General features: G+C 38.2%; 1 protein-coding gene across 2 annotated transcripts in view; it reads right to left on the reverse strand.

Annotated features, from left to right (window-relative positions):
• C11H1orf87 (chromosome 11 C1orf87 homolog) overlaps positions 1-15,787 on the reverse strand; it is an 80,190-nt gene that overhangs the window by 11,757 nt on the left and 52,646 nt on the right. For both annotated transcript variants that reach the window (XM_078026371.1, XM_078026370.1), the window contains exon 9: positions 6,667-6,731. In XM_078026371.1, coding sequence (XP_077882497.1) covers positions 6,667-6,731 — 65 coding nt within the window. The remainder of the gene's footprint in view (positions 1-6,666; positions 6,732-15,787) is intronic.

Below are 15,787 nucleotides of genomic sequence, written 5' to 3' on the forward strand. Positions count from 1 at the left end.
CACACACACACACACACATACATATATATACACACACACATACACACACACACACACACACACATATATATATATATATATATATACACATATAATTTGTGTATGTATTCTTTATTTGTTTAGTTCTCCAATTCCTTTCTGATCCTTGAAGAGGATCAGAATTTTCTCGTATTTTTTCACTCTCCCATACCTAATGTGGAAGCCATATAAGGTAAGCCTTAATAGAAATTTAGCAAGCATCATGATGGTAGCCAGTAAGGGCAGCACCTTCGAGGCAGATCTTATTTGGTCTGTTGAAAATTTAAGTTGTCATGGGAACCCATCATCACCTAGTACACTGGCCCCAGCTCATTTCACCCAGAATATGAAAGAAAAGCTTTCTGTTTATTGCAGGGCAATATAATTACTCCAAATCGTGGAGTTAGCTGGTTAAAGAGATTCTAGAAGCTGTATATAGCATGAGCAGGCAGGAATATGAATTTCAGGGTTAGACAAACCTAAACATCAACCCTGATTTTTTTCCTTTACCAGCTATAAGATTTCAGATCAGTTCTTTCATTTGTGAAATTATAGTCATTGTGAGATAGAAACTATTTACAGAAAATATTAACCCATTGAAAATGCTCAAAATACTGGGTCTTATTTGTTGTTGTGTTATTCCTGGCTTTAAGCCAATCTAATTCCCCCAGAGAAGAGGACCTATTATTGATTACAATATACCAGAACTTATTCTGGAAATAGATCATTGAATTGTCTTCTTAAAGAATAAGATCTAGAACCTCAACTTTGTCCCAGTATGATTCTTCTCTTCTGTCTGCACTTTTCAAAATTTCCATTAAGAGAAAATACATGCTCCTCTACTTGGTTTCTTTTTAAGCTTCCCCTTTTCCTCCCTTATAGCTAATAGCATATAAAAAGGTAATGGTTTGCATATGTAAAAATTGTTTGAAAGGCCTGAGGCAGAGCTCTATTTTTTTCCCTTTCCTTTTTCTTTTTTTTTTTTTTAACACAGCAGGAAGGATAAATAATAACCATCTGTCTAGTCTGCCAGTTGAAGATTTGTATTGGAGGAAATAAGCCAAGCTGGCTTCTAGAGATTTCCAGGTGTGGGAAGGGCCAGGTTTTACAGGGCTTCCAGTGGATTCTGATGGTTACACAGCCAGCCCTCCTGTCTGCCCCCACTAATGACTTGAAATCAGTGGTCTTCAGAAACGGCTGCATGTTAGAACCACCTGGGGAGCTTTAAAACTTACTAGTGCTCAGGTGTCACACCAGACCAATTAAATCACAAATGTGGGGGATGCAGTGGTGGGGAGTCGAAGAGACCCACTTCAGCAGTTAAAAAAAAAATCCCCTAGATGATTCTAAAGTGAAACCAGGGTAGAGGATAACTGATTTAAAACAAAGGCTATTGGCCTCACTGGATTTACTGAATGAAGATTTTGTGAGAAGGAAGCTAATATGGGTCAAATATCTATAAAGGACAGATATTTCCCATATTATCTAAAGAATAACCTGTGAGGTAGAAATCATCCCCATTTGACAGACCAAGTGTAGATGAAGGCCTGTGTTTCCAACTCATTCATTCATTCTGAGAATATGTGTTAGGTGCTTTCTAAAGGCTGGGCATTGTCCTAGGTACTATGTCACAACACTGACCAGGAAAGAGTCCTTTCAAAGTGAGTGCATTCTTGTAGTGAAGGCAAACAGACACAAAAAACAATGCCAGGTCTGATTTAAGTGCTGTAAACATGATGTCAGTTATGGGGGTGGCAATTACTAACTTCATAAGGAATTCACCCAAGGCCTTTGAAGAGGTGATAATTAAGTAGAACCCTGAGCAGAGGGGAGTCAAGGGAGCAAGTAAGAAAAATATCTGGGGAAAGTGCATTTGAGGAAAATGTTACAGCAAATACAAAGGCTTAGAGGCAAGAGTGCTTAGACAGAATAAGAAGGGAAGGAAAGTGGGTTAAGTGTTCATGGAACTAAAGGGTATCATGGGCCATGTCATGTGACTGAAGTTTTATTTTATTTTTTCTTTCCAGCATTCATTTCTTCCCTGGTGATTCTCCCTTTACTACCTCCTCTGGCAAAAGCAACTGTATTTTGTTTTGTGGGGCTCACTCTTCCCTCTTTATAGTGCATTGTGGTTTAGTAGGGTTGACCTCCAGTTCCAATTCTAAGCTTGGTCTCTGACTAATTTAAGTTTGCCATTGTACCCTCATATCCCTCATATCAATTTTGGTTCTAAGATGGGCATAAAACTCAATCTGAGCTTCTGGGTTGAGAGAAGATAACTGCTGCTTAGATAGTAAAGGTTCCTCCACCTTGGCAGCAAAATAGTGCTGGGTCATAGCAACCTTAGCTTTTCTGTTATTGTGAAAGGAGTGCTTGGAGTAGTCAGGGGAGTGTCACGTGAAGCCCAAAGATGATGATGCCCACACCAGGTAAAGCAGAACAGAGAACCCAAAGAAGGAAAGCACATTGCTAATTTGGACATTTGAATGGCTAGATCAAAGATCTTGCTGCTATGAGACATTTCAGCCAAGTAATCCACTATATCTTTATTGTCTAAACCAAGTGAGTTGGCTTTTATATCCCTTTAATGTAAATAGTTCTAACTAGTTATTACATGGATTTCTTTCCTTAATAAAACAGAGGCCAATTTGTCACCATTTTTATGTTTTCTGTCTATAGTGATAGGTTTTTATGAATGTTGGAGGGAACTCAATGAACCTTTGTGGCTACTTTTCATTCCCTCCAAATTTTCCCCTCCAAGTTTTTTCAGTTCTACTCCTTGCTTACATATTCTCCTTCTTTGCTTCCTCACTCAGTCTCTGAAATGAGGAGATTCAAATTTGGAGCCATATGTAATTTTGGGGAAATACCTTTGATCTTAGACCATACCATGTTTGGTGGATCCTAAACTCTTTTTTTTTTTCTTTCTTAATGGGAGTTCATAGCAGTTCTTGGATCTGTGGCTTGAGATCTTTCATCACTTTTGGAAATTTCTTCTAATTTCCTCAAGTATTGCTTTAGCTCTATTCTCTTCCTCTTGTACTTCTATGATTTCAGTTACATGTATGTTGGATAGTGTCACCATTCCCTAGATATCTCTTACATATTTTTTTTCATATATTCCATCTTTATTTCTTATTGATACTTTAATTTGGATATTTTCTACTGAGCTATATTTTAGTTAACTAACCTCTCTTCAGCTTTGTCCAATCTTCTCTTAATCTCATGAAGTTTTAAAAATATAGTTTTGATATTTTTCAGTTTATAGAGTCCTTTCAATTCCTTTTGTCGGTTCTAAAATGCTTTGTTGAAAATTCTCCATTTTTCATTCATTTTCTTGAACATAATTAATTATAGTTATTTCAAAATCTATTTTCTGCTTGCATTGTTACTGATATTTTTAAATAGAAACTAAAAACTCCATATGAAACACACAGAGCTTTTGTGTGATGTTTCTTCTTGATTCCTACAAAGGATCAAGAGGACCTTTTCTTCCTTCTGTTTGGTAGTTTAATTTGAATTCCAAATAAAAGGCTTCATACAAATATTCTTATGTATTTTTATTTAATCTTTAGTTGTTCTTGCCAAGAGATTTGGTTAGCTGATAATTAATCTAATCTTGTCATTAGTGCAATTCACTGATATCAAGTATTTATGTGAAAATCATAGATGTACATTAAAGAATAAGGGTGCAGGATTTTTATGATTACAAAGGAGATGAAGTTTATAATAAAAGGCAGCATATATAAAATGAGTCATTTTGATCAAGTTATCATAGCATCTTTGAGTCAAAAGAAGAAAATGCACAATTTTATATACACCTAATGAGTAAGTTTCTTTTTTGTATGATCCTCTTCCCTTTTAAAACATTTGCTCCTGGGCAAGAGAACAGACAAATAAAATGGCTCACTCAGTACTTCAGAAAACTTAACTACCTTAGTCCTAGTGATATAGAAATGGGAAGCTACCAAGATATTAACTTAGTAGGCAGTAAACTATCATACAAAGTGACAACAGTAACATCACCTCAACAACCTTGTTGCTCTGGAGAGTCTTACATTGACTAAAAGATTAGTGAAGCTGGCATGTGCCTGTAATTGTAGTGGCTCAGGAGGCTAGGCAACAGGATTGTAAATTCGAAGCCAGCCTCAGCAACTTAGCAAGGCCCTGAGCCCCGTCTCTAAATAAAAACACGAAAAAGGCTAGGGATATGGCTCAGTGGTTAAGTGCTCCTGGGTTCAATTCCCAGTACCAGAAAAAAAAATGATATATTGACTATTTTGTTTATCAGACTCACAATCACTCTATCAGATCAACAGAACAGGTTTTCTTTCTTCCCTGCCCTTTTCCTTACTTTCCTCCCTTTTCTCTCTCTCCTTCCCTTCCTTCCTTCTTTCTTAATTTCTCTTTCTCAGCTTTAGAGATGAAAAAAAAAATAAATTGGAGTGAAGTCAAATAAGTGATCCACACAAGGTGATTTAGTTGCAAAAGTGATACTTCAACCTGTATTCTACATACTGTCCAGCTGTGCTATGTGCTATGAGCTAAATTATGTTACCCAACATTTATGTATTGAAGTCCTAATGCCCAGTACTTTGGAATGTGACTGTGTTTGGAGACAGTGTCTTTAAAGAGTTGAATAAATTTAAATGAGACTGTTAAGGTAGGTCCCAATCTAATCTGACTGGGTATTCTTATGAGAAGAGGAAATCTGGACGCCGAGAGACACCAGGGATGCACCCACACAGAGGAAAGGCCATGTGTGGAGACAGCAAGAATCTGTCCAGAATTGGGGCATGGTTTTTAAGTATTCTGAGCACTAACTATGTGTGAAACCTCAGAGGTTAGGTTAACAGCCACAGGCATCCCTTCAGTAGCCTCTGTATCCCTTCAGTAGACTATATATATTGACTATGTAATAGTTTTTTTTCTTTGAATTGTTTTTAATAAATAATCAAGTAGTTTGTAGAACAACAGGTTATTAACCCTAGATTAAACACAAGGAAACAAAGTGTTTTATAAGAGATTCGAGCACAGCCACCTTCTTAGAGGTCTGAACTCCAAACCAAGTGAAACTTTTTAGAACCAGCTGTGTGTCACCTCTGAAATCCTTTCTCCAGGTTACTTGGCATTTTCTTAGATCCTGTGTAGTGGCACTAGCTCCTAGATTTTGATGTAGTGTGCATTTCTCTTTGTTCTTTCAGCCTGAAGGGTGAAGTTGCTTTCTACAGTTACTAAGGTTGGGATTACCTCATTGTGGTGGATTGAATTTGTCCCCAAAGATATATCCATGTCCTCTCCACCCGTACCTGTGAATCTGCCTTTAGTTGAAAATAGCCTTTGTGAATATAAACAAGTTGAAATCATTTGAGATTAGTGTAGGCCTGAAATTCAATGACTGGTGTCTTTATAAGAGAAAAAAGAGGGATATTTGGATACAGAGACCTAGAGGTGAAATGAACAAAGCCATGTAAAGACATGGACCAAAATTGGAGTTACACAGTAACAAGTCAAGAGAGGCCTGGGACCACTGGAAATTGAAAGGGGCAAGAAAAGACTCTTTCCTAGAATCTATGGAGAGGGCATGGGTCTAATAACACCTTAGTGCTCTAGTCTTCAGAACTAAGTGAGAAGATATATCTGTTTTTTTCTGTAATTTATTACAGCAGCTTGGAAAAATGAATGCATTCATCATTCCCTTTTTTATTCTTTCAGCCTTGTGATATTCATATAACCAATCCCCTGTAATGAATCCCTCTGATTGAAATACTGGTTAATTTTCTGCTTTTCTACTTGGATGCAGACTGATATATCCATTCTCTAACACGTTACACCTCTCTCTCTCTCTCTCTCTCTCTCTCTCTCTCTCTCTCTCTCTCTCTCTCTCTCTCTCCCTTATATTTTGATTCAAAGGGTAGTCTGTAAGTATTTGATGGTTGTAGTAAATAGAAAAACTACAACAATGGATTGATATCAATGTAAATTTTTTTACCTGTCATATTTAAAACTTGCAAATTGCTAAATATTTTGCCCAATTCATCTTGATAAATTCATTTAGTAATATGTCTTAGAAATCTTCCTTTAGCTGTTTGGTCATGTAATTTTACAACTACTTAATTTTACCAATTGGTTGTATTGTGATCTAATTAAATGGTTCCTAAAGGATCATTTCACTTTTTCCATTGAAAAAAATTACCAAAAAACACTGTACTAGATACACACACACACACACACACACACACACATATGTACACACACACATACAAATATATATCTTGAAATTTTTTTAGTGAGACAAGTAGAATAAATACCTGGTAGCAGGATTCCTCGATCAAAGGTACTATGCCACTGATATTTAATAATACCAACTGATTCTGTAAGTATGCTACACTCAGCTTAAAGGGCTACCATTAGAGTATGCCTTGTGATAAAACTTGGAGAATTATTTCTTTTATAATCCAACTTGCCTAAAAGAATATGCATTAAGTTAATTCCCATTCCTATTTTTCCTTCACTGGTGAGCCTTCTACATTTCTGGGAGGAATGAAACCAAGCCCAGAGAGTAAACCACTCATGCTAAGCAGCATTATTAACAATAGTGCTGGGAAATGGGAAGTCTCTCAGGAGCCACAAAATTGTGGAACTCACCTGGAGGCAAACCAGACAACAAATCAGAAGAAGCTCTGCTCAGCAACTCAACAAAATTCTGCCATCTGTGTAAGAAAAAGAAACATAATATTGCTGATCAATATCATTGCCCTGGAAGAATATGCAGCAAAGCACTAAATTTATGCTGGTTGGTAGAGTGATGTTGAAAGAACTTTTTGATACCTGTGTCATTCCTAGTTCAATGTAGGAAATAAAGGCTAGGATATCATAGATTGGTGCTAAGAATTGGTTCAGGACTCAGAAAATGTGGTTCAAAGATCCAGGAACCACAGGACAATCTGGCTGATGTCTCAGTTGCTGCTAGTCATGAAGTTGGTGACTGTGGTACCAGGTGCATTCTGGCCACTGGAAAAACTATGTTGATATTGGTATAAGAAAGTAAATACCTAAACTGGTTCTGCACCACTATGCCATAGTCTGGCTGGGCACAAATCACGAGCTATTCAAGCAGGAACAAACTTTATTTCCGATCTCCTGCAAACGCCACCCACTCGGCCCTTTTAGGAACACCACACACCAACCAGAACTCCCTCCACCGGAACTTCACCAACCAACGCCAACTCCCCAGGAATCCCCAAGAAAACTCCAAAGTAGCGGGCACCTGAGGTGGACAGCAGGGGTCTATAGACAATTGAATACACAGCTTAATTTAATTATCATAATCTTAATGGCTCGCCTCTCAACCATTACTTCTGGCAAAATGCCAGGGGCCATTCTGACTCAGCTGTGGCTCTCAGCACCACTATCCTTCCTCCCCCTTTTCTGCCTCTCAAATTTTATCTAATAGCATTTCATTAATAAGTTAAATCAATTTTGAAATCTTTGTGTCAAGGGGGTTCCAGAAATTTCCTTTTGGCCTTCAGGATTATGGAAGAACTGCAACACAGAAGAGGATGGAGAAAGGTGTTAGGGGAGAGATAAAGGGGACAGATAAAGATTATCTAGTAGGTGATATTTAGTAAATTGCCCAAGATAAAATTGCACTGGGCAATATGTCTGTAAATGTCCATCAAGTAGTTACTAAAAGCTTAAAAGTACTCCAGCAAAGCTTTGGCAAAAGAGACCACTAATATGTGTTTGCTGTTATGGTTTCGATATGTGGTGCCCCCTGCCCCACAAAAGCTCATGTGTGAGACAATGCAAGAAGGCTTAGAGGTGAAATGATTGGTTTATGAAAATCTTAACCCTATTAGTGAATTAATTCTCTGATAGGAATTAACTTGGCGGTAACTGTAGGCGGGTAGGGTGTGGCTGGAAGAGGTTGGTTCCTGGGGGCTTGCCTTTGGGGTATATATTTTGTCATTGTTAAATGGAGCTCTCTCCCTTTCTGCTCTCTGGCACCACTTTCCCAGCTACTTTTCTCTGCTACAAACTTTTTCCATGATGCTCTACTTCATCCCAGGTCCTGAGTAATGAAGTTAACAATCATGAACTGAGACCTCTGAAATAGTCAGTCCCCCTAAACCTTTTTGTTCTTGTTCTTTCAGAATTTTGGCCACAATAACCAAAAAGTTGGCTAAAACATTTGCCTAATACCACCCTCTATTTACATATAAATATGCTCTTCTCTAGAGTAATAAGCACCCACTTTCCTGCACATATTATAGTTAGGACTATATTTAAAGTCTCATATCCTGCTTCAGCCAGTGTTCAGACCCACCTTTTCTAATTAATCTCAATCTATCACTTACACTATAACCTCCCTTCTCTCCTCTCTTTTTTTCCCCCCCTCTGTCTCAATCTCTGTCATAAATTTTTGGTTTTGGTCCTTCTTGAAGGTTTAGTTTTTCTTCAGTTTTCTGAATTACTTAACATTCTTTAAAAATAGTCATTTTTTTTTTTTTGCTAGTGTTAGCAAAAGACAGGTTTTCTTGCTAGGTACCAAACTGCAAAGAATACTAATTTTTATCTTTGTCTTGCCTATCATAAGAAGTTCAGCAAAAATAAAGAGAGAGTTTTGAAATACTTGTTCTGGGTTTTCTCAAAGAGTTCTAATGTCATGTGATTTTATTCTATTTATATAAAAATGATTTCTTAAATATGTACCTAATTCATTTTGCTTTCCATCATAAAACTTTTTCTATACACAATATCATGAGTCAGAAACATTCTTTGGTCAATACATGTGCTCTGATACGAGTTTTAGAAACGTGTCCTTCAGAGCTTCACGTCAAGTGTGGTGTGCAGCGTGGCAAGTCAGATAAGCTGGTGACTTTACCAGCTGCTAAAGGTCTAGGAAGGTAAAAGAAAACTGGAAAAGAAGTAACACTCTCCAACACTGATAATCATATAGAGATATGACATTAGCACAGTTCTGGAAATAAATTGCAAAGAAGCATTTCCTGTTACCTGCTCTCCTTATAATGGCTTTCTAGACCCTTTTAGGAAGTCTAGGCTTATGCCAAGAGCATCTTCCCATCCTTTGATAACAAAGCTCAACAACCCAATGCCTAGGTCCATTAATACTCGCACACATCCTATGGTTCTCAGGGTTGTCGGGAGCTATCAGGTAGTGATCTTCTAGATGTCATATATGAGGTAAGGTTCTTGGATAAAATGGCACCACAAATTCTCTTGCTCCTTCTTAATCATATGCTAAGAGTGGGGTAAGAAGATTTGGGGAAATTTTCAAAGTACTGAAGTTGAGCATCGTCTTATTTAAATGACATATAAAGACTTATGTGACTACTAACATTCTAAAGAGCCTTCCAGTAAAATATTCCCTTTCTCTCCATTTTTTCCCCATTACTCCAAGACCTTCAAAGAGACACTCATGATTTAAATGGGTTTATGGGTTCCACTATCAGGAGGAGTGACAGTGTCAAGTCCCCACTGATAGTGTCAAGTCAGAGAGGTTGGGACTGGAGAATAAGGCCTGTGAGCTTAGTTCTAGATTCAGGTAAACATGAGTTCAAACTCTAAGTGAGTTTGTCAAGTTAACAACAGCGTTTAGCGAGTGATCCAAGTACTTTTTATTCATTATTTCATTCAATGGAGATAGCCATCCTATGAGATAAGTAAAGGACTTGACCAAGAACACATGGATCACAGGGGCATCCAGGATCACACCCTGGCTGTCTGACTCCAAATCCACATGGATTTATGCAATTTGGCTTCAGTTACATGTTTTTACTCTTTGAAATTCCATGGGTATGGCTTTAGTATTTTCTAAAATTTATTATTGCAGAAGTCTATCTGAGGTTGGCCAGATTTTTGTCCATTGATAATTATATTTTTCCCATTATTTGCTGTAGTTTAGTTTTATTCTGTTTTTGGCCAGGATCTTTGACTTATTTTCTTTGTCTTAATAATACAAAAGTTTTATTGGGATAGACATGGGTACATTTGTTTTTTCCCCCATAATTAGCTGAGATCATGGTGAGACCTTCAACCTGTATACTTTTTTTTTTTCCAGCAATTTTCAAAATTTTTCACTTGTGGTCATGGTTTGAGTGGGTCCTCCAAGGATTTGTATACTGGAAGCTGGGTCCTCAGTGTGGAGGTGCTGAAGCAGTAGAACTCTAAGGAGTGGAGCTTAGTGGAAGGGGATTAGGTTAACTGGGGGCATCTCCTTTGGAAGTGATGTATAGCTCTGGGAATCTGGTTAATTTCCTTGAGAGTGCGTTGTTCTAAGACTGTCCTCCTCACTCCTTGACTTTTGTTCTCACCATGTGACCTCTTGCTTTCAAAAATATTCCCACAATAATGCCATCTGCTATGATACAGCTAAGAGCCCCCCTCCCACACATACACACACCAGAGGCCCAATGGACGAGGCTGTCTGATCTTGAACTTTCACCTTCTAATACTGCTGGCTCAATAAGCCATTTTTCTTTATGAAGTACCCAATTCAGATATTTTGTGATAGCAACAGAAAATGAACTAATGTAATTGAGAGTTTCATTTTTATTTTTTCTCCAATTTTTTTAATTCCCTTTTCCACAATACCAAGTCCTCTTAGGTTGCATCTCTATTATTATCATTTTATATCTACTATTCTCTCTCATTTCCTTCTCTGTTCTTTTTCTTCCCTACCTTTTGCAGAAGTCCCTTAAGTTTGATATTACATATTTTCCTCTAGTGTTGATTTCACTTCTTATTGATTCCTGGTTACCTTTTAATTTGCCTAGAGAAGCTTTAGCTTCCTTGATACCATCTGTATTTCCTCAAATTCTTTCTAATTTCTTCTGTTCCTTTTTGTGCTTTTTAAATTTGATTTTTATAGATTTAAAAAATCTCATTATACTTATTACTTTGTAATTCAATTCTGTAGAGGCAACGGCTTCTTATATACTGCATAGAATCACTGTGCTTTCCTAAATTATTTTTCTAATTTCTAGAGTAGATCATTTTCTAAGCTTTGTTGAGATTTGGAGCTTGCAGGATGATGATTCTCTTTCACATTCTGCTGTATTTTCTTAAATGTTGGTGTTTTTTCTTTACTGGGCTTCGAATGAGGATCTCCTCACATTCACTGTGACCCACAGTTAAGCTGCCTTGCTTTCCTGTGACTGTGTTCCCTGCTCACTTGAATCTCCAGTCAAGGATAGATGGCAACCCTATTCGGTATTGATTTCTCTTAGTCATTTGCCTCATGCACCTTGGTAGAATGGAGGTGGGATCTTTTCACCACATTCATTTGGTACCAGACACTTCAGATTGATGCAGTATGTTGTATTTTATATACCTATTAATGTAAACAACTACCAGCGGTCTCCCTTTCTTCATTCTAACCCCCATGAAATAATTTTCAGGAATTATACTTCACCATGTGCAAACACCATACGTCACCTGGGTTTCTCTTCCCTCTTTGCTCATCTTAACTTTTTGCTCTGTCATTTTGGGGAGTCATACAGGATATAACCACATCTCTGAATAGGTACAGAAAAGTGATGTGGGGGTAAATACACAGGTGTGTTTCTTTGGGCTGGGAAGGGAGGGGGAAAGAGAAGCAGGGAACAGAAGAACTCAGACTGCTACTATAAACAGCACCTTTGCAATTTTCTAGTTGGCTAAGACTTATGGTCTCCAAACCAAAGGGAAGGCCATGTTGAAGGGAGATTGGTTGAGATTTGGAACCTGCAGGATGATGATTCCCTTTCACATTCTGCGGTATTTTCTTAAATGTTGGTGTTTTTTCTTTACACTTCTTATAGGCAAGCAGGGTGAAGTGTGGGGCAGGCAACTCAGTGATTTTCCCACATTGCAGTAACTCATAGAGGAGGTTCCTGCTAGATTCTGACACTAGAGTTCCTGTTGTGAGTTTTGCTCTTTATGTGTTTTGGGCCTTTTTCTCTCTTGTAGGAATTTTTGTCAGGTGCTGTTAAGCAGATGCCTTTTGATAAAAAAGCCTTGTATGAATAAACAAAACAAACCTAAATATACTAAGCACACAAGATGTGGGCTATTTTATTGAAAGGCCCTTGAAAATCTTGGTGAAGCTAGTTTCAGGTGGCATGTTCTTCTAACAGCTTCATACAGGCTTATGTCAAAAGGTATGCCAGCAACCACCTCCCAAGTCCATTCATTATCTTTCTCCACCACCTGAAATGTATACTCCAGCCACGAGGAAAAGTTTGTAGTAATCCAAACTTGCCAAGCTTTGCTTGAGTTTCTTTCTCTCTGAAATACTTCTCCCGTCTCTCACTCTGTTAGCTCCTGTGAATCCCATTAAGCTCAGCTGAGCCATAGCATAGAACAATGCTGAGAAGTCAACTCTATCCAAACTTCCAGAATCAGAAATTATGTCCCAGGAGCTAAAAAATTTAGGCATTATAGCCGTGCTTTCAGAATTCTGAAATTTCCAACTCTAGAAATTTCTGAGGGGTTACAGAATATGCTAGATGGAGAAAACAGCTAGAAAGGAGGCTGCCTAGGAGTCTATTAGCCTGTAGGACCATGTTAGTTTGCGAGGACTGTGTTACCGTCTGAGTATATGGAATACTCACCTCCAAGGTATTAGGAGGTGGGAGTCTTTGAAAAGCGTTTAGGTTATGGGGCAGAGCCCTCTTGAATGGGATCAGTGTCCATTTAAAAGAAGCTCAAGAGAGATCCCCTCCTTCTCCCTGCCATGTAAGGTCACAGTGGAAAGAAAGCCATCTAGAAGGAAGAAGAACCTTCCCAGGCACTGAATCTGCCCACATCCTAGAATTCCCATCTCCAGAACTGTGGAATAAAAGGCTTTTTTTTTTTTTCTTTTTTAATAAGCCACCTAGTTTATAGTGTTTTGTTATGGAAACCCAAACGGACTAAGACAGGCTGCCACAATGAAACACCATAGACCATGTGGCTTCAACAGAAGTTTCTCACAGTTTTGGAGGTCAAAAGTCCAAATCAGGGTATGGGTGGAGGGCAAGAGTTACCCAATTCCTCAGATCCAGAATTGTGTTCAGCACCAAGCCCAAGAGTGAAGCCAGCTCTGGGACTCTGGCAATTTTCCCCAAACACCTGTGCCTTAGCCATAATCTTGTAAAAGTTTCCGAGTATTGTAGGGCAAGTAGGAATGTTGCTATAGTGCAGTGACTAAGCCCCCAAACTCTGAAACCAGAGGGCCTGCATTTAGCTTAGCCTTATTAATGAATTCAGGTATGGATTACATATAGGTTTTAATCTCTCTGTGTTTCTTCATTTGAAAAATATTAGTGCTTACCTCATGGGGCAGATGCAAGGATTAAAAAGAGTTAATATTTATAAGGCACTTAGAATATTTCTTGAAATACATTTAGCACTAAGTAAGTGTGGGCTATAACTAATAATAATAACTATTATTATTATTATTATTATTATTATGTAAAATGGAAAAGCTAGGTCTGATTTCTATAGCCCAACCAATGCGCAGACCATACCACATCTCTAATAGCTCTTGGCTAACCCTTTCCTATTCCCTTTACAAAGTAATTGCTGAATCAGACACCTCATGTTTCCTTTATCTCCCGAAATCCTCTGGTAGTTCCTGGGATTAGCAAAACGGGTCCTTTTCAACCTAATTGCACTCTCAATAATGGGCCAGATGTGTATGATAAGTCCTACTTGTGGTTGTGTCAATGGCTCCATCTATTCACGAAGCTTCCATAGAGGCTTCATTATTCCCCCCCACTCCCCCAACACAATTTGGCTCGTGTGCATGTGTTTTAAACTGGTTTGAAGCATTTAATTTTGCCAATACAATTTTAGAGTATTAGTTTGCCTCCTGTTCTCTCTCTGCTGTCCTTAATTACCACTTATTACAAAGTCACACAGAAACATTAAATGCGAATTCTGACTTACACGTTCCTGGCCAAGAACAGGGATAATAATTTTTACCAACACAACCTGAACTCATTTTACATAAGGGTGATTCAGAGTCGAGATTTGAAATCGTAATCAAGTCTTTCTCAAAATCGCCTTACCCTGGCAGTTATTCACTAATGTCGCTGCTAATTGGTAGGCAAATGGCAAAAAACAAAATCTCAATGTTAAAAACAACAACAACAAACAACAACTACTTTGTTACGGGGCTCACAAAATTGCTCTCCTTGTCAGCTCTTGCAACATGACAGTTTAAGAAGGGAACGCAACTCATTTTATTTGGTTAGATGGGGCTAATCCCACATCACCATAATCCCTCCTGATGTTTTATTGATTCTAAAGGACATTTAATCAGGAAGCAGCTCAGCACTAGAATCCTGCTAATTAGCAAGCAGCCACATTCCAAATGGGTTCCCAATTGAACAGCAGATTAATGGACAATATGTACTAAAATAATGATTCGTGCATTCAGCTCCTAAAATGTGTGTCTAAATTGCATCTTTAATCTCTTAAGGATATAGATTTGCATACAAAGCCCTTAACGAAATGGATTTAATTCAACAGAAGAAGCTTTAGCCAATGACTGTTTAAGGATGAAACAGGTTTATCTCTTATAAATGCAATTCTTCATTGGTTCTCATGGTTTTGATGTCCTTGAATATTCAAAGGTCAAAGACAGGTAAATAAAAAAAATTAGCGTGTTTCTCTGATTTTTCCAAAAGCAGTGGAAATTGAAAATTTTGATATAATTAAAAGCAGCTTCCTCTCACTTGCCCCCCATTTTCTCTTGATCTCATATTCCTAATTCGTGGAATATTGTTTTGGACCCCAGCTTTTAATCAACTAATGTCTATTGAGTCTCCACTATATACCAGGGACAATGTGAGCTTTGAAACATGCTCTTTCTGCCTTTAGATTGGAGCCATTTGAGGACTCTCAATTTCAGCTTCCTGCTTTTCCACTAAGCTCTGAGCTCACTTTCCTGATCTTTTTGTTTAACCATGTCTCTTACCTTTACCCAATCACCCGCAAGATTTTAGAGAAGGGAAATTCCCATGTTCAAAGCTGTTCCACTGGAAATTCACTTACTGCGTTTGAACTCCTGGCCTCATTATTAATTCAATCATTTAATCATTGATTGATGCTTATTGGTTTGGATATGAGGTGTCTCATGTGAGACAATGCAAGAATGTTCAGAGGTGAAATGATTAGATTCCAAGAGCTGTAGTTTCATCAGTGATTTAATAGGCTTGAATGGATTAACTGGGTGGCAACTGTGGACAGGTAGGGTGTGACTGGAGATGTGACTGATGAGTGGAGCTCTCTCTGCTTCTGGGCTATTATGAACTGAGTAGGTTTCCTCCACTGTGCCCTTCCACCAAGATATTCTGCCTCATCTTGGACCTAGAGCAATGGAGTTGTCTGACCATGGACTGATTATTTGACACCAAGAACCAAAATAAACTTCCTTCTCTAAGTTGTTCTTGTCAGGTGTTTTGGTTAGAGTGACACAAAGCTGTCCAAAGCACCCCACATAACCTTCACTCCACTTTATTTTTCTGCATTGCTCTTGTCGCCATGTGATGTACCATATATTCTAACTCACTTACTATTTCTCTTCTTTACCCCACCAGAATATATAAACTTCATGAGGGAAAGGCTTTGTTTTAGTCATATCTATATCCCCAGTGTCTACAGTAGTGGTTGGTTGCTGGGTTTCTGTTCTTGCCATTAAAAGGCTCAGGGGTCACTCCGGTTGAACTGGGCTAACTGGGCTGCACCAAATAACCACACAAGAGACACAAATACCTTT

Source organism: Ictidomys tridecemlineatus, chromosome 11 (genome assembly GCF_052094955.1).
Source record: "Ictidomys tridecemlineatus isolate mIctTri1 chromosome 11, mIctTri1.hap1, whole genome shotgun sequence".
NCBI classification, from domain to species: Eukaryota; Metazoa; Chordata; class Mammalia; order Rodentia; family Sciuridae; genus Ictidomys; species Ictidomys tridecemlineatus.